The sequence below is a fragment of the Rhinoderma darwinii genome, unplaced genomic scaffold (genome assembly GCF_050947455.1).
Source record: "Rhinoderma darwinii isolate aRhiDar2 unplaced genomic scaffold, aRhiDar2.hap1 Scaffold_819, whole genome shotgun sequence".
NCBI classification, from domain to species: Eukaryota; Metazoa; Chordata; class Amphibia; order Anura; family Rhinodermatidae; genus Rhinoderma; species Rhinoderma darwinii.
This window is the reverse complement of record NW_027464385.1, coordinates 17057-40663: the sequence shown is the minus strand read 5'-3', so window position 1 is coordinate 40663 and position 23607 is coordinate 17057. Positions and strand designations below refer to the sequence as shown.

At 50.7% G+C, this 23607-nt stretch overlaps 1 protein-coding gene across 1 annotated transcript; it reads left to right on the top strand.

The window, feature by feature from the left end:
• Window positions 1-1204: 1204 nt before the first annotated feature.
• Window positions 1205-14100, top strand: CPSF1 (cleavage and polyadenylation specific factor 1; the record flags this gene model as incomplete). The annotated part of the gene is made up of 28 exons (XM_075849434.1): window positions 1205-1298; window positions 1578-1665; window positions 1870-1992; window positions 2078-2129; window positions 2777-2871; window positions 3138-3212; window positions 3843-3923; window positions 4222-4311; window positions 4381-4482; window positions 4607-4748; window positions 4870-5048; window positions 5552-5688; window positions 5766-5940; window positions 6052-6255; window positions 6632-6721; window positions 6796-6933; window positions 7010-7162; window positions 7491-7607; window positions 8664-8754; window positions 8982-9066; window positions 10385-10526; window positions 10724-10876; window positions 11061-11237; window positions 11318-11384; window positions 11462-11509; window positions 12610-12895; window positions 13448-13586; window positions 13878-14100. Coding segments are annotated over 28 exons (3371 nt in total), but the record flags the coding sequence as incomplete, so codon positions are not given.
• Window positions 14101-23607: the final 9507 nt, after the last annotated feature.

Sequence of the window (23607 nt, the reverse complement as noted above, 5' to 3'; positions counted from 1 at the left end):
ATTACCTGTAACACCTGTATCTGTACTGTCCTCCTGATCACCCCCCTGTATCCTGTCTCCATTACCTGTAACACCTGTATCTGTACTGTCCTCCTGATCACCCCCCCTGTATCCTGTCTCCATTACCAGTAACACCTGTATCTGTACTGTCCTCCTGATCACCCCCCTGTATCCTGTCTCCATTACCTGTAACACCTGTATCTGTACTGTCCTCCTGATCACCCCCCTGTATCCTGTCTCCATTACCTGTAACACCTGTATCTGTACTGTCCTCCTGATCACCTCCTGTATCCTGTCTCCATTACCTGTAACACCTGTATCTGTACTGTCCTCCTGATCACCCTCCTGTATCCTGTCTCCATTACCTGTAACACCTGTATCTGTACTGTCCTCCTGATCACCTCCTGTATCCTGTCTCCATTACCTGTAACACCTGTATCTGTACTGTCCTCCTGATCACCCCCCTGTATCCTGTCTCCATTACCTGTAACACCTGTATCTGTACTGTCCTCCTGATCTCCCCCTGTATCCTGTCTCCATTACCTGTAACACCTGTATCTGTACTGTCCTCCTGATCACCCCCCTGTATCCTGTCTCCATTACCTGTAACACCTGTATCTGTACTGTCCTCCTGATCACCCCCCTGTATCCTGTCTCCATTACCTGTAACACCTGTATCTGTACTGTCCTCCTGATCACCCCCTGTATCCTGTCTCCATTACCTGTAACACCTGTATCTGTACTGTCCTCCTGATCACCCCCTGTATCCTGTCTCCATTACATGTAACACCTGTATCTGTACTGTCCTCCTCATCACCTCCTGTATCCTGTCTCCATTACCTGTAACACCTGTATCTGTACTGTCCTCCTGATCACCCCCCTGTATCCTGTCTCCATTACCTGTAACACCTGTATCTGTACTGTCCTCCTGATCACCCCCCTGTATCCTGTCTCCATTATCTGTAACACCTGTATCTGTACTGTCCTCCTGATCACCCCCCTGTATCCTGTCTCCATTACCTGTAACACCTGTATCTGTACTGTCCTCCTGATCACCCCCCCCTGTATCCTGTCTCCATTACCTGTAACACCTGTATCTGTACTGTCCTCCTGATCACCCTCCTGTATCCTGTCTCCATTACCTGTAACACCTGTGTCTCTTGTCTCCTCATTTACATATATGTATTGCCGCTTGTCTCCGTAGAGTCTCAGGACGGCCTCCGGATCAGCTTGGACTGTTGTCAGGCGACGTTTATTTCCTATGACAAGATGGTGATCTCCCTGAAGGGCGGTGAGATGTGAGTGTCGGGAGTTTGAGCGTTCGCTGCTGTCGGCCTCTGTCTAGTATAAGATGTAGCAGTCGTTGTGTGCCCTGATCTATGGAGTAGCAGAGCTGTGTGTGCCCTGATCTTCTATGGAGTAGCAGAGCTGTGTGTGTCACTGAGACCTGCCTTATGTTTGTGATCGCAGCTTGCAGCCGCCGTGTGCTGATTGTTAACTGATCGGTCTTAGTTTGTGTGTTCTGTTGGGGTGTTATTTGTTGCAGCAGTGATGGTGTCTCCTTTTGACTTCCTCAGTTATGTCCTGACATTGATCACAGACAGGGATGAGAAGCGTTCGCTCTTTTCACTTGACAAGGCAGCAGCAAGCGTCCTGACTACGTCTGTAAGTGTAATATTGGGGTGAAAGTGGAGGAGGGGCCGCTAGCTGTAAATATGCTGAAGTGGTTGGGGCATGGGGTGCTGCAGGTGAGGGGCTGGTGTTGGGGGTACCTCAGGTAGGGCGGTGGGTATACCGGTGTCGTTGAGTGACAGCAGATCAGTCGGTCTCAGAGCTCACACTTGGCTGACGCTATTTTACACCCGTTAGATGACGCTGATGGAGCCTGGATATCTGTTTCTGGGATCACGTTTAGGGAACTCACTGCTTCTCCGATACACTGAGAAGGTCCAGGACAGCCCCTCCGGACTCAGCAGGGACCCTGAGAAGGCGGTGAGTGCCGTTACCTGTGTCTCCGATCAGCAGCGGGTCAGGCCGAGCTGCACACACTTTATTTCTGTCATACGTGTATTTTTAGGATGAGCCGCCAAGTCAGAAGAAAAGAATTGACTCTTCTCTTTCTCGAACAGTGAGTGCCATGCTGCTCTCTGCATAGAGTACACGTTACCCATCACTAGAGGACTGTGCTGCCTCCTGTCTGCAGTATAGAGTACACTGTCCGGATCATTAGAGGATTGCTATCTCCTGTCTGCAGTATAGGGTACACTGTCAGGATCATTAGAGGACTGTGCTCTGTGCTGCCTCCTGTCTGCAGTATAGAGTACACTGTCCGGATCATTAGAGGATTGCTATCTCCTGTCTGCAGTATAGGGTACACTGTCAGGATCATTAGAGGACTGTGCTCTGTGCTGCCTCCTGTCTGCAGTATAGAGTACACTGTCCGGATCATTAGAGGATTGCTATCTCCTGTCTGCAGTATAGGGTACACTGTCAGGATCATTAGAGGACTGTGCTCTGTGCTGCCTCCTGTCTGCAGTATAGAGTACACTGTCCGGATCATTAGAGGATTGCTATCTCCTGTCTGCAGTATAGGGTACACTGTCCGGATCATTAGAGGACTGTGCTGTCTGCAGTATAGAGTACACTGTCCGGATCATTAGAGGACTGTGCTGCCTCCTGTCTGCAGTATAGGGTACACTGCCAGGATCATTAGAGGACTGTGCTCTGTGCTGCCCCCTCTGGTTGCTGCAGGTCATTGCTTTGCTTTCTCTCGCAGGCAGTAAGGGGGTGAATGTGGATGAGATTGATGAGATTGAGGTGTACGGGAATGAGATGCAGTCGGGCACTCAGCTGTCCACATATTCATTTGAGGTGAGTAGAGATGCAAGTATAATGGGGGAGGGGAGAATGTAAATTCAGCCGTAACCTCCCCTGCTCTGCTGCCCCTGCACATAACATACGGGCCCCGTCATCCTAGAGACCACGTAGCATGTCTGCTGTCTTGTGATGTAACCGGGTGGCAGTAATGCGGGAGCACGGCGGTAATGTGTGTGTCATAGGCTGAGTATTGTGTCCCCCTCAGATTATGGGGGGTGGGGGCGTGTACAATGGTCACATGTTTGCTGCGTCTTTTCTAGGTGTGTGACAGTATCCTGAACATTGGACCGTGTGCCATGGCGTCGATGGGGGAACCGGCCTTCCTGTCTGAAGAGGTGAAAACTGCGCATCACCCTGCTGCCCCCCGAGGATCACCTACTCATGCCCCTGCACCCCGACATACCTGACCCCCTCCTCTCTGCACCCCGACATACCTGACCCCCTCCTCTCTGCACCCCGATATACCCGACCACCACCTCTCTGTACCCCGATATACCCGACCACCACCTCTCTGTACCCCGATATACCCGACCACCACCTCTCTGTACCCCGATATACCCGACCACCACCTCTCTGTACCCCGATATACCCGACCACCACCTCTCTGTACCCCGATATACCCGACCACCACCTCTCTGTACCCCGATATACCCGACCACCACCTCTCTGTACCCCGATATACCCGACCACCACCTCTCTGTACCCCGACATACCCGACCACCTGCGCTCTGTACCCCGACCACCTGCTCCTCTCTCTGTAGCCCGACATACCCGACCACACCTCTGTACCCCGACCACCTCCTCTCTGTACCCCGAAATACCCGACCACCACCTCCCTTTTCCCCGACCACCTGCTCCTCATCCTCTGTACCCCACAATTTTATAGTACTGTTAGTTTTTGAGTGGTCTTATCTTGGGGTGTAACGGGCTGTGGATGATGGGGGTTAACAGTTCTGCTATTTCAGTTTCAGAACTGCCTGGAGCCGGACCTGGAGATTGTCCTGTGTTCCGGACATGGGAAGAACGGGGCGCTGTCCGTGCTGCAGGTAAGTGGAGGAGGGTGTGCCTGCCTGCCCTGTGGGGGAGGGGCTCTGCCCTGTGGGGGAGGGGCTGTTCCCTGTGGGGGAGGGGTTCTGCAAGATCTGTAGCCGCCATCAGGTGATTTAGGGGATGAGGTCAGAGGTTCGTGGTGTCTCTGGAGGGTGATAGGTTTGTGGCGTTGGCGGAGCGGATATAATAACTGATTTGGAGAATCCCTGAGGACACGGCGCTCGTTTATGGGGGGGGGGGATGGGAAGTCTCTCTGTTCCATCAGATCTAATAAAAAGATGTTTCTTACCACAGAAAAGTATCCGGCCACAAGTGGTGACCACGTTTGAGCTTCCTGGATGCCACGACATGTGGACTGTGATCTCTTCTCATAAGAAGGTGGAGGTAGGCGTCTAATCATGCCCCGTGTCCTGCTGACGTTTCTGCTGCTGTAAGTCTGGTCTTCTCTTCCAGGCGGAGGACAAGGATGGAGATGCGAGTGCTGGGCAGCCAGAGGACGACGAGGACAAGAACCGCCATGGATTCCTCATCTTGAGTCGTGAAGAGTCCACTATGGTGAGCATGGCGGCCGGGACTGTAATAAGGAGGGGGTCTGGCCTCCTGCTGGGCCCCGCCTCCTGCTGGGCCCCGCCTCCTAGACATGATCGCAGGGGTCACACCTGTCTTCATGTTTCTCCAGATCCTTCAGACCGGACAAGAGATCATGGAGCTGGACACCAGTGGATTTTCCACTCAGGGCCCCACTGTGTATGCTGGGAATATAGGAGACAATAAATACATCGTCCAGGTGTCCCCGCTGGGGATCCGTCTGCTGGAGGGAGGTGAGTGCTGGGAACCCCAATACTGCCTGCAGGGTAACCACGGGGGAGGGGATATGGTGAAGCTGCAGATCCGGAAGAATCCGCACTAAGCGGCGCTATTTTCATGCATTGTTTGTTTCAGTGAACCAGCTGCACTTCATCCCCGTGGACCTGGGCTCCCCCATCGTACACTGCGCCGTGGCAGATCCGTATGTGGTGATACTCAGTGCAGAAGGTCAAGTATCCATGTTCCAGCTGAAGAGCGACACGTATGGCGGCAAATCCCACAGACTGGCCCTTCAGAAGCCCAACCTGCATTATGTGAGTAGCCCCGGGCGTCTCCGGCTTGTGCCGTAGGTTAGAGTCGTCTTGTTGTGTCATGATCTGATAGTGGGTCCCCTCGTCTATCAGCACTTCTCTATCCCGTGGTCGCTCGCCATTGCTCCCCCCATCGCTCCTCGCCAAGGCTCTTACCCCCCCCCCATGTGCCACGGTCACCCGCTGTGGGTCCCAGCTCCGACCCCCCCCCCCTCTCGTGTGCCGCGGTCCACATACCCCCCCCCCCCCCCCCCCCCCCCCGTGCTGCGGTCACTTGCCTGGGCTCCACCATCCCCAACCCGTGTGCCTCGGTCGCAAGCCAGGGCTCCCACCTCAAACCCCACCCCCGTGTGTCGCGGTCACTCGCCGGCCCCCCCCCCATGTGCCGTGGTCCACATTCCCCCCCCCCCCCCCGTGTGTCGCGGTAGCTTGCCAGGGCTCCCCCGTGTGCATGGGTAAGGCTTAGGTCCCCACTCGCTCATGGCTTTGCGCTGTCTTGTCTGCAGCATTCTAAGGTGATCGCTCTGTGCGTGTATCGGGATGTGAGCGGCATGTTCACCACAGAGACCAGGACATATCCGATGAAAGAAGAGACTGCCAGTCAGAGCGTGTCAGAAATAGACAGTGTGATCCAGGAGCTGAGGTGAGTGTCCCCTCCTGTCAGGGGCTGTCCTTCTGTCTGGAGATGTCTCAGCGCTGACATCTGCTCCTGTGTCTCAGTCACTCAGTAGATGATGAGGATGAGATGCTTTATGGCGACTCTGGATTCCTGTCCAGCCCCAGTAAGGAGGAGCCGCGCCGGAGTAACGCCACCTCTGGAGACAAAGATTCCTCCCAGCACAAGATGGAGCCGACGCACTGGTGTGTCCTGGTCCGAGAGAACGGCATAATGGAGGTGAGCGCCGCCCTACGGAGGTCTCAGACCGCGCTCCGCTCACATGATCGTCCAGGATCTTATAGGGATCCGCATCGGCCTCCATCTCATGCCGTTTTCTCTTCCTCGCAGATTTACCAGCTTCCTGAATGGCGCTTGGTGTTTCTGGTGAAGAATTTTCCCATGGGGCAGCGCATCCTCGTGGACAGTTCTTCTGGGCAAACGTGTGCCCTGGGAGAAAGCAGGAAGGAGGACGCCCGGCAGGATGAGATGCCGCTGGTGAAAGAGGTGCTGCTTGTTGGGCTAGGAAATCGCCAAAGTCGTCCATATTTATTGGTGAGTAGTGAAGACCTCCTGTCACTCCTCCTGTCATGTCTTATCATTCCTCCTGTCACTCCTCCTGTCACATCCTATCACTTTACTCTGCCTATGACTGATGTCGCCGTCATCCAGCTGCCCCCCCCCCTCAGTATGAGCCGTCGCTGTGTTACCGGTGGCGTTTGTCACGGGGTCTCAGCGGTTGGCGTTCTATCCCGGCTCCTGGTTCACGGATCACGTCTGCGTGGCGTCTGGATGTTCCCGGAAGTTTCCTCCAGGTTCTCTGTTTTTTTCACACAACGATGACACCCTGTGGTCCCGATGAGCAGGTCAGAGCGTCCTGTAATGCCGCTGATCCCCGCACTCACCCTCATGTCTTCTCTCCGGCCCTCAGGTCCTGGTCGATGTCGAGCTGTTGATCTATGAGGCGTTTCCACTTGATTCTCAGCGTGGACAGGGGAACCTGAAAGTTCGGTTTAAGAAGGTAAAGAGCCGCTGCAGCGGCCGGCGCTCTGCTCTGTCGCACGTACCTGTCCTCACATCTCCCTCCGCACGCAGGTTCACCACAATATTAACTTCCGTGAGAAGAAGCAGCGACAATCCAAGAAGAAGTGTGAAGGGTCCAGTGAGGATTTTGCGGCTCGAGGTCGTGTGGCCCGATTCCGTTATTTCCAGGACATCTATGGATACTCGGGGGTGGGTGCCGCTCTCGGAGCTCCTCCTCTATCCTCACATCATTGGTTCTTGTCTCATCTTCACCTTCTGCCGCCAGGTGTTCATCTGCGGACCGTCTCCTCACTGGCTCATCGTCACCTCCCGTGGAGCGCTGCGTCTTCATCCCATGACCATTGATGGAAGTATTGAGTCGTTCGCCCCCTTTCATAATGTCAACTGCCCCAGAGGTTTCCTCTACTTTAACAGACAGGTAAGATGCCGAGTGCAGCCGGATAATCAGCCCTGATCTGGACGTCGCACTGCCCATGGGTAACACAAATAATGAGGGGGGGGGGGGGGACCACTGCAGCGCTAATAACTGGGGGAGGGGGATAACTAGCGATAATGACGGAGAGGAGGGGGGATTACTGCAGAGCTAATGATGGGGGGCGGACAACTGTAGTGAGCGTGACGGAGAGGGGGGGGGGGAATTACTGCAGCGCTAATAACTGGGGGAGGGGGGATAACTAGCGATAATGACGGAGGGGGGGGGATTATAGCCGCGCACAAACCATTACCGTTGCGGTTTCCCTCCGTAGGGTGAGCTGCGGATCAGCGTGCTGCCGGCTTATTTATCATATGATGCTCCGTGGCCGGTGAGGAAGATTCCCCTGCGCTGCACCGTACATTACGTCTCCTATCACGTGGAATCCAAAGTAAGACCCCGCCCCAGTCTGTGGATATTGGTAACTGGTGTTTGTGCCCTCCGCCTGGTGCCGGAGCGTCATGGTAGGAGGTGCCGGAGCTGTCATGGTAGGAGGTGCCGGAGCTGTCATGGTAGGAGGTGCCGGAGCGGTCATGGTAGGAGGTGCCGGAGCGGTCATGGTAGGAGGTGCCGGAGCTGTCATGGTAGGAGGTGCCGGAGCTGTCATGGTAGGAGGTGCCGGAGCTGTCATGGTAGGAGGTGCCGGAGCGGTCATGGTAGGAGGTGCCGGAGCGGTCATGGTAGGAGGTGCCGGAGCGGTCATGGTAGGAGGTGCCGGAGCGGTCATGGTAGGAGGTGCCGGAGCGGTCATGGTAGGAGGTGCCGGAGCGGTCATGGTAGGAGGTGCCGGAGCGGTCATGGTAGGAGGCGTCCTGGGCAGCGCCTCATCTCTCGGCCATTTGTCTGTTGCATCTTTCACTGGAAGTTTATTATTAATATAACCGCGTGAAACCCTGGCCCACCAACCGTCTGTTATAGCGACACATAGCTAGGAGACGTTATCACTTACGGATTATTACCAGCCCCCCCTCACCCCAATGGACTGGAGTGCAGCAGTAGTGGAGCACGGGCCCCTCCTGAGCCTGCGCTGTCCAGGAACCGCAGCCACTTCATTCTAAAGATATGGTGGGAAACACTGCTGCTTATCAGCCCCCCCCCCCCCCCCCCCCCTGACCATGATCCCCGGGCCACTGATCCCTCCAGTAGTAAGACCCATCACTGTCTATATATAATGCCGGAGGTCCTCGTGGTGGTCACAGTCTGTCCCCCCTCTGGCCATGATCCCCGGGTGGGGTGACCGGTCAGAGTAGATGGAGAGCAGATTTACAGCCAGGACATGATAATTTACCGGTGAGATGATTATCAGGACATTGCTCGGATCTTCTCCACCCCAGGTCTTCTACATGTCCACATAATGACATCGGCTCCCATCCCCCATGTGATTAGTCAATGTCCGATGTTACTTTGGCGACATTTGCTCTGTACTGATCCACACTCTCCTCCACAGGTTTATGCCATAGTCACCAGTGTGAACGACATCTGTACTCGAATCCCTCGCATGACCGGGGAAGAGAAGGAGTTTGAGACGATTGAGAGAGGTGAGATGGTCTGCAGTATAGAATACTTCATGTGGAGCTTCACAAATCTACCTGTTGGCGAATCGACCCCTCTCTGATATCTACATTCTGTTCATGAGGGGACACGGCTTATGTGATGCGCTGGAGACCCCCCCCCCCCCCACCTGTAAAGGGAACAAGGAATATGGTCGCCCTATACATCAGTTGTCTGTGGCCACGTTCTCATCCTCACGTCTTCTCTTCTGCAGATGATCGTTATATTGCAGCTCACCAGGAGGTCTTCTCCATCCAGCTCATCTCACCTGTCAGCTGGGAGACCATTCCTAATACCAGGTAGTGTCGAGTGTCCTCCTGCTTCTTCTCCACTAGAATGTGGTGGGATATCATTGGACCCTCACAAGATGAGGGCACCAGCAAGAATAAAAGCCTCCTACCGGGACTGCTTGTGTGGCATTGTGTGGAGTGTCATTAATGCCACCAGTTCTCTCCATGATCTCCTGGTCTGGCTTATCCTATGCTCCTCTATCCCTCAGATCTGGTCTCTTCCTTCAGCATCTGAGGCTGAGGACAGGTCCTTGTGGACACTTGTGTGACATCAGCGATGAGCTGGAGCCAAGATAGGATGATGGAGAAATCTCCTACTCAAGTGGGACCCAAGTAGAGCGATCTATCCGCAGTAGGGAAAATCGTCTCTGCCTCTCCCTGTGTAGCATGTTTTTTCATGTAGGTAGAGTTCTTCTGGTCTTGGTTCTGTACATCAGTGGATATCAGTATTTACCAGTCACCCGTAATGACAGAAGGCGGGAAATCTCATTGTTGGGAAGATGGTCAGAGAATTTGGTGTTGCCCCTTCATCCGAGTCCACCGGAATCCATCAATGGTTCTTTGTTTGTTGGTTTGACTTTTTTTGTAGTCCGTATTCTTCTTCTGGGATCCGTCTACTGAGAGGAGAAGTTTCTTCTTTGTCTTCATGGGGCTGTAGGTGTTGGGTCTTCATGGGGCAGTGGGTGTTGGGTCTTCATGGGGCAGTGGGTGTTGGGTCTTCATGGGGCAGTGGGTGTTGGGTCTTCATGGGGCTGTGGGTGTTGGGTCTTCATGGGGCTGTGGGTGTTGGGTCTTCATGGGGCTGTGGGTGTTGGGTCTTCATGGGGCTGTGGGTGTTGGGTCTTCATGGGGCTGTGGGTGTTGGGTCTTCATGGGGCTGTGGGTGTTGGGTCTTCATGGGGCTGTGGGTGTTGGGTCTTCATGGGGCTGTGGGTGTTGGGTCTTCATGGGGCTGTGGGTGTTGGGTCTCCATGGGGCTGTGGGTGTTGGGTCTTCATGGGGCTGTGGGTGTTGGGTCTTCATGGGGCTGTGGGTGTTGGGTCTTCATGCCTGTAGTCGGGTGTAGAGTGCAGGATTGGTGTCCAGGGCTCATGTCTTCAGTTACATGGAGATGATGGGATTCAGGCTTATTGAGTCTTCAGTTTAATAGCTTTTACTGCAGCCAGTGCATCTCTGAAGAGCTACCGGAGGGCCCAGATCTTCTACCTGTGTCCTGTAAGCGGTTTCCTTGTCCACACGTGATTAGCGGCTCTCCTGAGAGCAGGCCGGTTCTATACGCTTATTGCACGCTCAGGCGGCAGGATTAAGGTTTTCTTGTGTATTGCAGGATAGACCTGGAGGAGTGGGAGCATGTAACCTGTATGAAGACGGTCAATCTGAAGAGTGAGGAGACGGTGTCAGGACTGAAGGGGTACATCGCTGCGGGAACGTGCCTCATGCAGGGGGAGGAGGTGACCTGTCGAGGTCGGGTGAGTGGTATGATTTTGTGCTGAGGATGGGGCGAGCGGTGCTGGTCATGTCCGTCGATCCTGTGCAGCTTTATATAACGGTATCTCGCTGTTGTGTGTGTATTGCTCCTCGGCCTTCCTCCCGTGTAGTGCGGGTAACTATCGTATGCCATTGATGCTCTTCCTCTTTGACTGTTCATCGTCTTACTTCTCACTAGATCCTGATCATGGACATCATTGAGGTTGTACCGGAGCCCGGGCAGCCTCTGACCAAGAATAAGTTTAAGGTCCTGTATGAGAAAGAGCAGAAGGGTCCGGTCACTGCGCTGTGCCACTGTAACGGGTACCTGGTGACGGCCATTGGCCAGAAGGTAAGATGGCGGATGACTAATATCACCTCTACAACATGCAGTCCATTCATTGTCATAATATAAGAGTGGCAGAGCCTTGGCAGGGAGGCGTTACGGCTGGACTTGGTGGTATGGATGGTAACTTGTAATATATTTATAATGTACGGTAGGGAATTCATTAACTTTGATCCACCTCGTCCCTCAGATCTTCTTATGGAGTCTAAAGGACAATGACCTGACGGGAATGGCATTTATAGACACCCAGCTCTATATCCACCAAATGATCAGCGTCAAGAACTTCATCCTGGCTGCTGATCTTATGAAGAGCATCTCTCTGCTGCGCTACCAGGAGGAGAGCAAGACGCTGTCTCTGGTCAGCAGGGTGAGTACTGACCCCGGGGTGTCCACAGAGGGAGGGCGATCCTATGGCTGCGTTCTGATGTCTCCTCCTCCCCCACACAGGACGTGAAGCCGCTGGAGGTTTACAGCGTGGAGTTCCTGGTGGATAATTCTCAGCTCGGCTTCCTGGGTGGGTAACGGGAGAAGGTGAATTCTCCGCACATGAGGACTGTAGTGTCTTTTCTCACATCTGACTTTATTTTCTAGTGTCCGACCGTGAAAGAAACCTGATCCTGTACATGTACCTCCCGGCAGGTGAGACGCGGCTATGAGCGCCCTCTGTTACATTCCCATTGCCTGCTCCTGGGTGATTAGCCGGGCCTCCATACTCTTCCTTGTGTGTTGATCCTTCTCTGGTAGGACGGATCTTGCTGGTCTTTGGCAGAATGCGCTGATTCCGAGTTTTTGAGAAAATTCTCGTGGAAATCATCTTTTAATCTTTCTGTAATTGGCCCAGAATTATCTTCTTAAATAGAACCTTTCACCTCCCCGCACACGTCCAGCTGAGTACAGCAAGTAATGGGCCGGGGGCTGCACAAACCCTGGGGCACTTTAAAAAATTTTCTACCTTCCTCCGTTATTTAGATATCGGTGCCGTTATATTTGGCGCCCAATATTTAAATAACCCCCTGAACGGTCAATGGGGCGTGTACTGGCCAGGGGGCGTTACTATGGCTGTGACACCGTCCAATCAGATAGACAGTGTTACAGCAAGAGCGAAGAAAGAGAGGAGAGAGTGTGTGTGCGCGCACGTGCTCTCACTCTTCAGCTGTCAAGATCAGTCTTCTGCCGCACTGGCAAGGGGGCGTGTCTCTGGCTCTGCGTGTCTCTGGCTCTGCGTGTCTCTGGCTCTGCGTGTCTCTGGCTCTGCGTGTCTCTGGCTCTGCGCGTCTCTGGCTCTGCGCGTCTCTGGCTCTGCGCGTCTCTGGCTCTGCACGTCTCTGGCTCTGCGCGTCTCTGGCTCTGCCCCACTCTTACACTGTCCGTAGCAGGGACACATCCCCTTGCCGGTTCGGCAGAAGACTGATCTTGAAAGCTGAAGAGTGAGAGCGCGTGCACACTCTCCTCTCATTCCTCGCTCTTGCTGTAACACTGTCTGTATCTGATTGGACAGTGTCACAGCCATAGTAACGCCCCCTTGCCAGTACACGCCCCATTGACAGTTCAGGGAGTTATTTATATATTGGACGCCAAATATAATAGCACCGATATCTAAATAACGGAGGAGGGTAGAACATTTTTTAAAGTGCCCCAGGGTTTGTGCAGCCCCCGGCCCATTACTTGCTGCCCTCAGCAGGACGTGTACAGGGAGGTGAAAGGTTCTATTTAATATCGATGTCTGTTTTCCTCTCCAGCCAAAGAAAGTTTTGGTGGGCTCCGGCTGCTGCGGCGTGCAGACTTTCATGTGGGGTCCCATGTAAACACTTTCTGGAGAACACCGTGTCGTGGCACCAGTGACGGTTCAAGCCGCAAAACAGGCCTGTGGGACAACAAACAAATCACGTGGTTTGCCACTTTGGATGGCGGAGTGGGTATGCTGCTGCCGATGCAGGAGAAGACCTACCGGAGACTGCTGATGTTACAGAATGCTCTGATCACCCAGATACCCCACCATGCCGGACTCAACCCCAGGGCGTTCAGGTGGGTGGCTATTGTATGAGTGAGCGCTCGAGATGATGGGGGTGGTGTTATCATGGGAATCTACAGACTTCGTTTGATTTCTACTACATGGCAGCTGAGGTTGTGAATTGGTCTTCAGTTCTTTTCTCACTTTTGTCATGAAATGAAGAACAACATAAAGAAATATTGTCTAAAGTCGTTACCAAGCTGCAAAAATCTCAGAACGCCTCGACCTCCGGTTATTAGCAAGACCGTCCTCGATTGTAGTCCTGAAGGATGTGACTCAACGCGTCCTGTCCGTCCTCTGCAAAACCACCTGCTCTGAGTTCCGGGCAGCAGCCTCGGCACAGCCGGACCTTAGAATGGTCGGCAGCAATGAAGGCCGGGACCTGCTAACAGTCGCCCTCATTTGCTTTTATTATTGATGCCATTTTGTTTTCGCTCTATTTTTGTCTGAGAATTTCCAGCTTTGATGTCATGCCTGGTCCCGTTATGTGGGCGATCACTCTGCTCCCCACTAACGTCTGCCTGAGGGTGATCTGACCGCGTCGTCTGACCTCTCTCCTATTCCAGGATGATGCACGCCGGACGCCGCACTCTGCAGAACGCCGTCAGGAACGTGCTGGATGGAGAACTCCTGAATCGATATCTTTATATGAGCACCAATGATCGCAGTGACGTAGCCAAGAAGATTGGGACCACCACTGATATTGTAAGTGGAACACTGGAATTTCCTCCAGCACTTCAAGCGTCATTTCCCCCGGAGGTGAAGTTCTCACTGTGGGGGTTTAAGTCTGACCGTGCCCTCAGTAGCGGGAATGACCGATCACCCCCATGTATTTACAAGGCCAGGCTTTCCATGGGATGTTCCACTCTTGCAGTGCGGGGTCCGGCTCACTTGTCAGGAGAGTTTTGTGGCTGTAAAACGACATAAACCTCTATTTATTTATTTATTTATTTTCTATTTTTGAAGTGTGATTTGTTTTTTTTTGTTTTTTTTCAGATTTTGGACGATTTGCTGGAGATTGAGAAAGTTACGTCACATTTTTGAAATCCTGTTTTGATCTCCCAACATCTTGTAGGTTTTCTTTATTATTATTCTTGATCTGGACGGTCTCGGCAGCGACTTGTGTCTGCGCAAAACATGTGAGCCGATCACGACGGCCTTTCTGCTGCTCCACGCCGATGTTTTAGAGTTATTTTTGTAAATACAACCTGTCATTTCATATATTGTCTGCGTCATTCTCTATAAATTGTGTGGCCAACCAGGTGCGAGTGATGGGGCAGCTTTGTGGTGTTGGGCACGTGAAGTCCCTGACGACATAAGGACCGAGACCGCCAAAATGTGTTCTTAGCAGAAGACGTAGATCAGCTTCTTAAAACCTAAGAGCAACTATGACCATCGATGACCCCAAAGAACCTCGTTCCGTCCGGGACAATGTTTGTCGGCTTAGGGCCTAGAAAACAGAACTTTTCCCATTCATAAGAACGTATAAAGCCTCATTAAAAGGGAATGGAAAAATCCAGATAGGAAAGCTGCTGTGCACAAAGGAAATATCTCTTTAGAGGAAGGTCTGCAGGGACTGGGATAATACCCCTAGACTGGACACCCCAGTGGCTTCCCTTTGGGGATCTAGGATCCCATGGATAGAAAAGTCGATTACTACCTAAAGAGAACCTGGGAAGCGTCTACGGGGCTTTAAGCCAGGTATTGCAGCCACTTGTGTGGCCAAGTCTCTAAAGTGGAACTCTAATTGCGCACGCCATATCTTTTGAGACCAGACTCCTAGGGATCAGATCCTCTCCCCCCTTCCAATGTTATCTAAGGCAGCAGATTTTTTTGGCCTCCGCCTCGGTAGATTCTGTGTGCCCCTCTGCCAGATCAGCGGCTCTCTCAAACTCCGCCAGGAGGGCTATCTGGCTAAAAACCTGGAAGGGGGACACTGGGTCAAAAGGGAAGCTACGTGCTATCCCTGCCCTGGAGATTATTTGTTTGGGCCTCCGCTAGATGACATGTTAGAAAAAGCAAACCTGATATCTGAAATAAATCAAAAAGAAAAGCACCTCCTGGTGCAGAATCCCAAAACCAAGGTGACTGGGTGAACAAGGTGTAGGAAACCTCCTCACCTGGGAAAGTTGTGCAGCGTTAGGTCTGATGAAGGCGCCAGTCCGGCGCTGAAACGCGTTACCTTAATAAATACTTTATTAATACCTAACCAATTTCTTTTCTACCGTCTGGATGAAGTACGTAGTATATAGTCTCTCCAGGTATTACAAAAATTGGGACGAAATAACCTCAAATCCGTGGATCCTAGGAATTATAAAACCAGGGTACGTCCTGGAATTCTGAACTCTTCCCCCAAACAGATTCTTTCCCACAAAGACCCTAAAAAAAAATGGAGAGAAACAAGAAGTATTAGAGGAAGAAATTCTGTCACTTATATAAAAAAAAAAAGGGTCCTAATCCAAGTGCGGAGTCAGGCCGGGGCGTTTATTCCCCTCTCTTCCTGGTGGAGAAACCGGAAGGGAAATACAGGGTCATAATAAATCTAAAGGATTTGACACACAAATGTCACGTGGAGCGCGTTCCTTCTACCATGAATCTCCTCTCCAGGGACTGATGGCGTCGCTAGACCTGGAGGACGCAGATCATCACGTGCCAATATGAAGTCCTCACCAGAAATATCTAAGGGTGGCAGTGACCCCCAACAAATCCTTGTGCCACCTCCAGCACAGAGTTCTCCCCTTTCGCGTTTCACAAGCCCCAAGAATGTTCGCAAAGATAATAGCGGAAATGACCTCATACACCAGGGACATCCTCCTGACTCCCTACCTAATCGTGGCAGAAACATCTCAGACCCTGATACAATGAATAGAAATAATTTGCTCTATCCTAACGAATTTAGGATGGAAGATCAATCTAAAAAAAATATCTAATTTAATCCCATCAACCAGATGCGTCTTTCTAGGGATTCTGCTAGATTCCTCCACGCAGATGTCCTTTCTTCCAGAAGGCAAGATCAGTCCCCTGATAGATGGTCTCAGAGCTCTATTTAGGCCATATGACCCCTTTCAGGAAAGCCATGACGGTTCTGGGCCTCATGACGTCATGCATCCCAGAAGTATTATGGGCTCACTTCAGATCCAGGGCTCCCAGGGGTATTATGGGCTCACTTCAGATCCAGGGCTCCCGGCGGTATTATGGGCTCACTTCAGATCCAGGGTTCCCAGCGGTATTATGGGCTCACTTCAGATCCAGGGCTCCCGGCGGTATTATGGGCTCACTTCAGATCCAGGGCTCCCAGGGGTATTATGTGCACACTTCAGATCCAGGGCTCCCGGCGGTGTTATGGGCTCACTTCAGATCCAGGGCTCTACAATGGGACATTCTAAATCAGTGGGACAGGAGCAGTCTCTCCCTAGATCAATCCCTCCACATCTCAGCAGCCAGGCGCTCTCTCAGATGGTGGTTGAACAGGGAAAACCTCAGGCGGGGCATCCCATAGATAACAACCCCAATGCTCAATAGAACTACGGATGCGAGTCCCTGGATGGGGAGCTCATTACGATTCCTCTTTTCTTCAGGGTCAGTTGGATCACCAGGCCGCATAGAGGACCTTCAACTTCAAAGAACTGGCAGCAGTTTTTCAAGCTATGAAATATTATAGCAGCAATTTCAGGTCAGAACTTAAAGATCTATTCGGACAACACGACGACAGTGGCTTTTATTTAAATCATCGGTGGACGAGATCGGTTCCACTGATGGATTTATCTTCCCAGATATTTTCTCTGGCAGAGCACCATCTGTTGACCCTCTCCGCCGTCCACCTGAAGGGAAGGGACAACCAGGTAACAGATTTCCTAAGCCGAGAAAGGTTACGCCAGTCAGAATGGTCTCTGAATACAAAGATATTTCAGAAGATTGTTTACAGATGGGGGGGGGGGGGGGTTCCCTCAATAGACCGGTTTGCGTCCAGAGGAAACAGGAAGGTCAAGAGACTCTTCTCCCTGGACCCATCAGAACACCCAACAGCAATGGATGTGTTCTCCCAGTGTTGGAGTCGAGAGAGGGGTTATACACCCCCCCCCCCCCCCCCCCCCTATGTCTTCTCCCAAGGGTGATCAGAAAAATCAGGGAAGACAAAGCTTCAATAATCCTGATCGCCCCCTTCTGGCCAAAGAGACCATGGTTCACATGTTTAAGGAAAATGTCCTACCTTGGATTCTCCCGACCATACCAGATCTCCTATACCAGGGCCCAGTCATCCACCCCAAAATACAAAACCTTCACCTGACAGCCTGGAGACTGAAAGGGTAATCCTCCGACAGAGCGGGTTCTCCGAGTCGGTCATTTCTACTCTGCTAGCCAGCAGGAAACCGGTTACCTCTGAAATATATCTAAGGGCCTAGAAAGCATCTACACATTTTACAGGGGTGAACATAAATCCTCTAACCAAACCAGATATCCCTTTAATATTAGATTTTCTCCAGGCATTATTAAATAAGCACCTTAAAGGTTCAGATATCTGCACTACGTTCCTGCTTTGATCTCAGATTGGCGGAACACCCTTGGGTTAGGAGATTCCTGATGACCTCCTCTAGACTTAAGCCCCAGATTAGATCCTCCGTTCATCTTTGGGACTTTAAATATTGTTCTCCAGGACATGACAAATCCACCATTCGAACCACTAGACCAGGGGTCTCAAACTCGGCCGGGTAAGTGGGCCGCATATAGAAAAAATGGGAAGCTGACGGGCCGCATTACTTTCAAATTTGATACAATACAAAATTATTGTTAATCAATTAGTTATTTGAACTACAATAATAATAATAATACTATAATAATAACACTACATTACTATAATAATATCGCTAGGTTTAAAATTTGAGATAATTCTCCACGTGCTTATTTCAACAATCCAGCTTTCCAGTTTAAGTGTCGCTAAATGTAGTCCGGTGGCTGTTAGCACACGTCAAGATTGGGCAGCCCCTTTTTAGATGCTGCCGCAGTGCCCTCTGTGGATGCTGCCGCAGTGCCCTCTGTAGATAATGCAACACACCCCTAGATAATGGCAGTGTCCTCTTCAGATACTGCCACACACCCACTTGTAGATAATGTCACAGTGCCCTCTGTGGAGGCTGCCGCAGTGCCCTCTGTAGATAATGCAACACACCCCTAGATAATGCCAGTGTCCTCTTCAGATACTGCCACACACCCACTTGTAGATAATGCCACAGTGCCCTCTGTACATTCTGCCACAGTGCCCTCTGTACATTCTGCCACAGTGCCCTCTGTACATTCTGCCACAGTGCCCTCTGTACATTCTGCCACAGTGCCCTCTGTACATTCTGCCACAGTGCCCTCTGTACAATCTGCCACAGTGATGTCAGGTGCTTGCCCAGAGCTGGAGTCTCGGAGCAGAGCCGCTTCTGGCACTCTGCCTGGGATTCCAGCTCTGCTCCTGACATCACTGTCCATATATGGACAGAGATGTCAGGGGCAACCCCAGAGCTGGAGTCCCAGGCAGAGCGCTAGTAGGCTCTTCCTGGGACTCCAGCTGTGCTCCTGGCATCACTGGGACTCCTGCTCTGGGGAAGCCCCTGACATCATTGCCGATGTATGGACAGCGATGTCAGAGGCGTCCCGGAGCAGAGCCGATAATAGCGCTCTGCCCGGGACTCCGCTCTGGGGAAGACCCTGACACACTGTTCATATATGGGCAGATATGTCAGGGAATTCCACAGCGTCCCGGAGCAGAGCCTATACTAGCGCTCTGCCCGGGACTCCGCTCTGGGGAAGACCCTGACACACTGTCTATATATGGGCAGCGATGTCAGGGAATTCCACAGAGTCCTGGAGCAGAGCCGACACCAGTGCTCTGCTCGGGACTCCGGCTCTAGGGAAGCCCCAGACATCGCTGTTCATATGTGGACAGCGATGTCAGGGAATTCCACAGAGTCCCGGAGCAGAGCCTGTACTAGCGGCTCTGTGTCCCGCGGGCCGCAGATGAAAGCCCCACGGGCCGCGTGCTTGAGATCCCTGCACTAGACTCTATAGCCATAAAGACACTAACACTCAAGATGACGTTCCTGTTCGCCATTACATCGGCCCGTAGAGTGAGATTCAGGCCGGGTCTGCCTTTCCTCCATATACTCTACTATTAGAAGACAGGGTCGTCTTAAAAACCTTACCGGGGTTTCTTCCTAAAGTGGTCTCTGCTTCATCTAGACCAAGAAATTATTCTTCCCTCTTTTTGTAATTCCCCGAAAAATCTGAGGGACAGCAGTTTAACCCCTTCCCTCCTTGGCCACTTTTGACCTTCGTGACAGAGACTAATTTTTCAAATCGGACGTGTGACTTTATGCGGTAAAAACTTAGAATCACTTGGATAGGTAAAAGCATGCCGGAGATTTTCTCGTGACACATTGCACTTTATGTTACTGCCAAAATCTGCTCGATAGATTCAGTATTTAAATTGTGAAAAACACCAAAATTTAGCAAAAAATTGCAAAAATTAGCATTTTCCTAAATGTAAATGTATGTGCTTGTAAGACCGGCAGTTCTACCACACAAAATAGTCGCTGATTAACATCCCCCACATGTCCACTTTACATGGGCATCGGTTTTTTGAACATCCTTTTATTTTTCTAGGACCTCACAAGGCTCAGAACTTTAGCAGCAATTTCTCACATTTACAAGAAAAAGGCCGTTATTACAGGGGGGCAGTTCAGTTGTGAAGCGGCTTTTAGGGCCTTATATATTAGAAACCCCCAATAAGTCAACACATTTTTAAAAACTTCACCCCTCAAACTATTCAGAACAGCATTCAGAAAGTTTCTTAACCCTTTAGACGTTTCACAGGAATTAAAGCAAAATAAAGGTGAAATTTACAAATTTTTAATATTTTTTTTTTTTTGCAGAAATTCATTTTGAATTTATTTTTTTTGTAACACAGAAAGTTGTACCAGAGAAACACAACTCCATATTTATTACCCGGATCCTGCAGTTTTTAGAAATACGGCACTAGGGCCACATGTTGGATAATGGACTGAAGCTCCGGCCTCAGAAGCAGAGGAGCACCCAGAGGATTTTGGGGCCTCCTTTTTATTAGAATATATTTTAGGCCCCATCTCAGGTTTGAAGACGTCTTGTGGGGCCAAAACAGTGGAAATCCCCCAAAAGTGACCCCATTTTGGAAACTACACCCCTTGAGGAAATTATCTAGGGGTATAGTGAGCATTTTGACCGCACAGATTTATTGCAGAAATTATTGGAAGAAGGCCGTGAAAATGAAAATCTACATTCTTTCAAAGAAACTGTTGGTTTAGCTAATTTTTTTTCTCATTTTCACAAGGACTAAGTGCAAAGCCCCACGTGGCGGAATTGCTCTTGAATTCCGCTGCGGACACTCTGCAGCGTTAATCCGCAGCGGAGCCGTTTCTCCATTGCCTTCCACTTCTTTTTAGTAGGCTTCATTTAGACGTGGCTGAAAATTCCGCTGCGGAGCATAGGCTGCGGTGCGGAATTTGGTGTCCGCAGCATACAATGGATGTTGCGGACTCATTGCGGAAGTTCTCCATTGACTTCATTGCGGAAATTAGAATCTCCATTGAAGTCCGCAGCTGTCATGCACATGTTATGTGTGCTGCGGATGCGTCTTGCTTTTTAGACATGACATTTCTTCATTCTGGCTGGACCTATGTATTTCTAGGTCTACAGCCAGACTGAGGAAGTCAATGGGGCTCCCGTAATGACGGGAGCGTTGCTAGGAGACGTCTGTAAATAGTCACTGTCCAGGGTGCTGAAAGAGTTAAGCGATCGGCAGTAACTGTTTCTGCACCCGGGACAGTGACTACCGATCCCAATATACAGCAACCTGTCAAAAAAATAGAAGTTCATACTTACCGAGAACTCCCTGCTTCTGTCTCCAGTCCGGCTTCCCAGGATGACGTTTCAGTCTAAGTGACGGCTGCAGCCAATCACAGGCTAATAACAGGCTGCAGCGGTCACATGGACTGCCGCGTCATCCAGGGAGGTCGGGCTGGATGCCGAAAGAGGGACGCGTTACCAAGACAACGGCCGCTAAGTATGAAATTTGTTTACTTTCACTAGGGAAAGTGCTGTCCCTTCTCTCTATCCTGCACTGATACAGAGAAGGGAAGCACTTTTCCCGCAGTCCGCAGCAGCTAGTCCGCATCAATTTACTGCACATTTTGGGCAGATCCGCCGCAGAATCTGCAACGCAGATTCTGTGGGGCATTGATGCGGACAGCTGCGGAGGAAAACCGCCACGTGGGGGCATGCCCTAAAGGAGGAAAAGCTGCACTACATTTGTAAAGCAATTTCTCCCGAGTAAAGCAATACCCCACGTGGTAATAAACAGCTGTCTGGACACACATGGTGGGGCTCAGAAGGGAAGGAGCAGCATTTGCTTTTGGAGATCACATGTAGCAGGAATGGTTTGCGGAGGCCATGTCACAATTATAAAGTCCCTTAAGAACCAAAACAGAGAAAACGCCAAAAAGTGACTCCATTTAGAAAACTACACCCCTTGAGGAATCCATCTAGGAGTATAGTAAGCATTTTCATCCCACAGGGGATTCATAGATTTTATTAGAATTGGGCAGTGAAAATAAAAACAATCCTTTTTTCATCAGTAAGTCGTAGCTTAAGCTCAAAATTTTTCATTTTCTCAACAAATAAAGGCTAAAAAGAACCCCCGACATTTGTAAAGCAATTTCTCCCGAGTACGGCAATACCCCATATGTGGTCATAAATGACTGTTTGGGCACACGGCGGGGCTCAGAAGTGAAAGGAGCGCCATTTGGATTTTGGAGTACAGATTTTGCTGGATTGGTTTCTGGGTGCTATGTCGTGTTTGTAAAGTCCCCATGGGACCAAAACAGTGGAAACCCCCCAGAAGTGACCCCATTTTGAAAACCACACCCCTCAACGTATTGACCTAGGGGGGTAGTGAGCATATTAACCCCGGTGTTTTGTAGAAATTATTATGCACTCGATGTTGCAGAGTGATTGTTTTCTTTCCATAGATATGCCAATATGTGGTGCCCGGTTTGTGCCACCATAACAAGACCGCTCTCATTATTATGCGGTGTTCTCGGTTTTAGAATCACCCCACATGTGGCCCTAATCTTTTGCCTGGACATATGACAGGGCTCAGGAGGGAGAGAGAGTACCATGCGGAGTGGAGGCCTAATTTGGTGATTTACAAAGTATCGGTTCACAATTGAAAAAGCTCTGATGTGAAATAATAGAAGAAACCCCTGAGAAGTGACCCCATTTTGGAGACTGCACCCCTCAAGGCTTTTATTAAGGGTGTAGTGATCATCTTCACCTCACAGGTCTCTTCCATAAATGATTGCGCTGCGGATGGTGCAAAGTACAAATTAAAACTTTTCCCTAAATGTGGCTTATGCCACTGGAGACACGTCCCAAAAATAGTTAAAAGGGGTTCTCCTGGGTAGGGGAGCACCCAAACACAATACGGGTGCCCTCTCTTCCAGCAGATATGTTTGGGTGCTCCCCTCCACTTGCTCGGATCCTTCGTGAGGATAAACAAGGAATCCGATCTGGTACGTTAGACAAATTTGATGCCATTTGGGTCCCCTGGAGGAATCGTGCACTTTTGTGACACATAGAGATGGATACAACCCCCTGCTTTCCTGTACCTCCCCTCCCCCCTTTTTGTTATTGTGTGTTTTCTTTTCCATAGAGGTCATATAATTGTCCTCTATAAAGCAACGTGATGTCAATGATAGTTGCCGATGTTTACTACGATTACATTTATATGCTCTATATTTTGCAGGAGTTTCGACATCATGTCAGTCATGTAATGTGGGTTTGAACACGGGACATGTTGCTCGAATACTCTTTTTGATTGTATTGTTGTTATTCAATTGCTGAGACTCTGCAAGTCTGTATTATTGGTATTTTACAAAACTGTTCAATAAAAAAACTATTGAAAACAAGGAATCCGACCTCTAAAAGGAAGCGGTTACAGAAATAGAAGTCCGCAAGGCGCAAACAGAACCCGGGTGCCGGAGAGAACGCGTTCTTAGATGACTGGGAGACGGACAGAAGAACCGCAGAACAATGTCCTCTCATGTGCAGCCAATCAAAGGAGAGATACTGATTCCCCATGAGATGAGTGATAAGCACGGTGTAGCGCTCTTGTATGAGAGGAAGACCAGTGCCCGCCCGCCCCCTGCCCGCACACACCCCCTGCCCGCACACACCCCACCAGCAGAAAAGGGTGTCGGGTATAAGAAAGAATTAAAATAAAGTTAGGGGTATACAAAAACCTAAAATGAAGTGTTCAGAGTCCTGGGGACCCCCGGTCGTGTGTCAGCACCAGACACGTGTCAAGCCTCCTGGTGGCAACAGTATACGGTATATACTCACGGAGCTTTACACTTCTAAAATGCAGCAGAGTGGAGGCTGCCGTTTTAGAATATGAATTACTTGCAGAAAACCATGGATTCTCACCTTCCCTAAGTAACGCACGCAGCCTAAGAGGCGGCAACTGATCTGACATACGATTGATCTGATCATCAACATGCGGGACTGAACTGGCAGATCAGGGACAAAAAAAAATAAAGGCAGTGCCTCCGCAACGTGGTGACTGCTTGGCCATAACTGGCAGGTCATGCCACGCGGGTTCAGCTGATCCGCCCTTCCTCAGACATCCGTTGGCATTCGCATAAAACTTTGG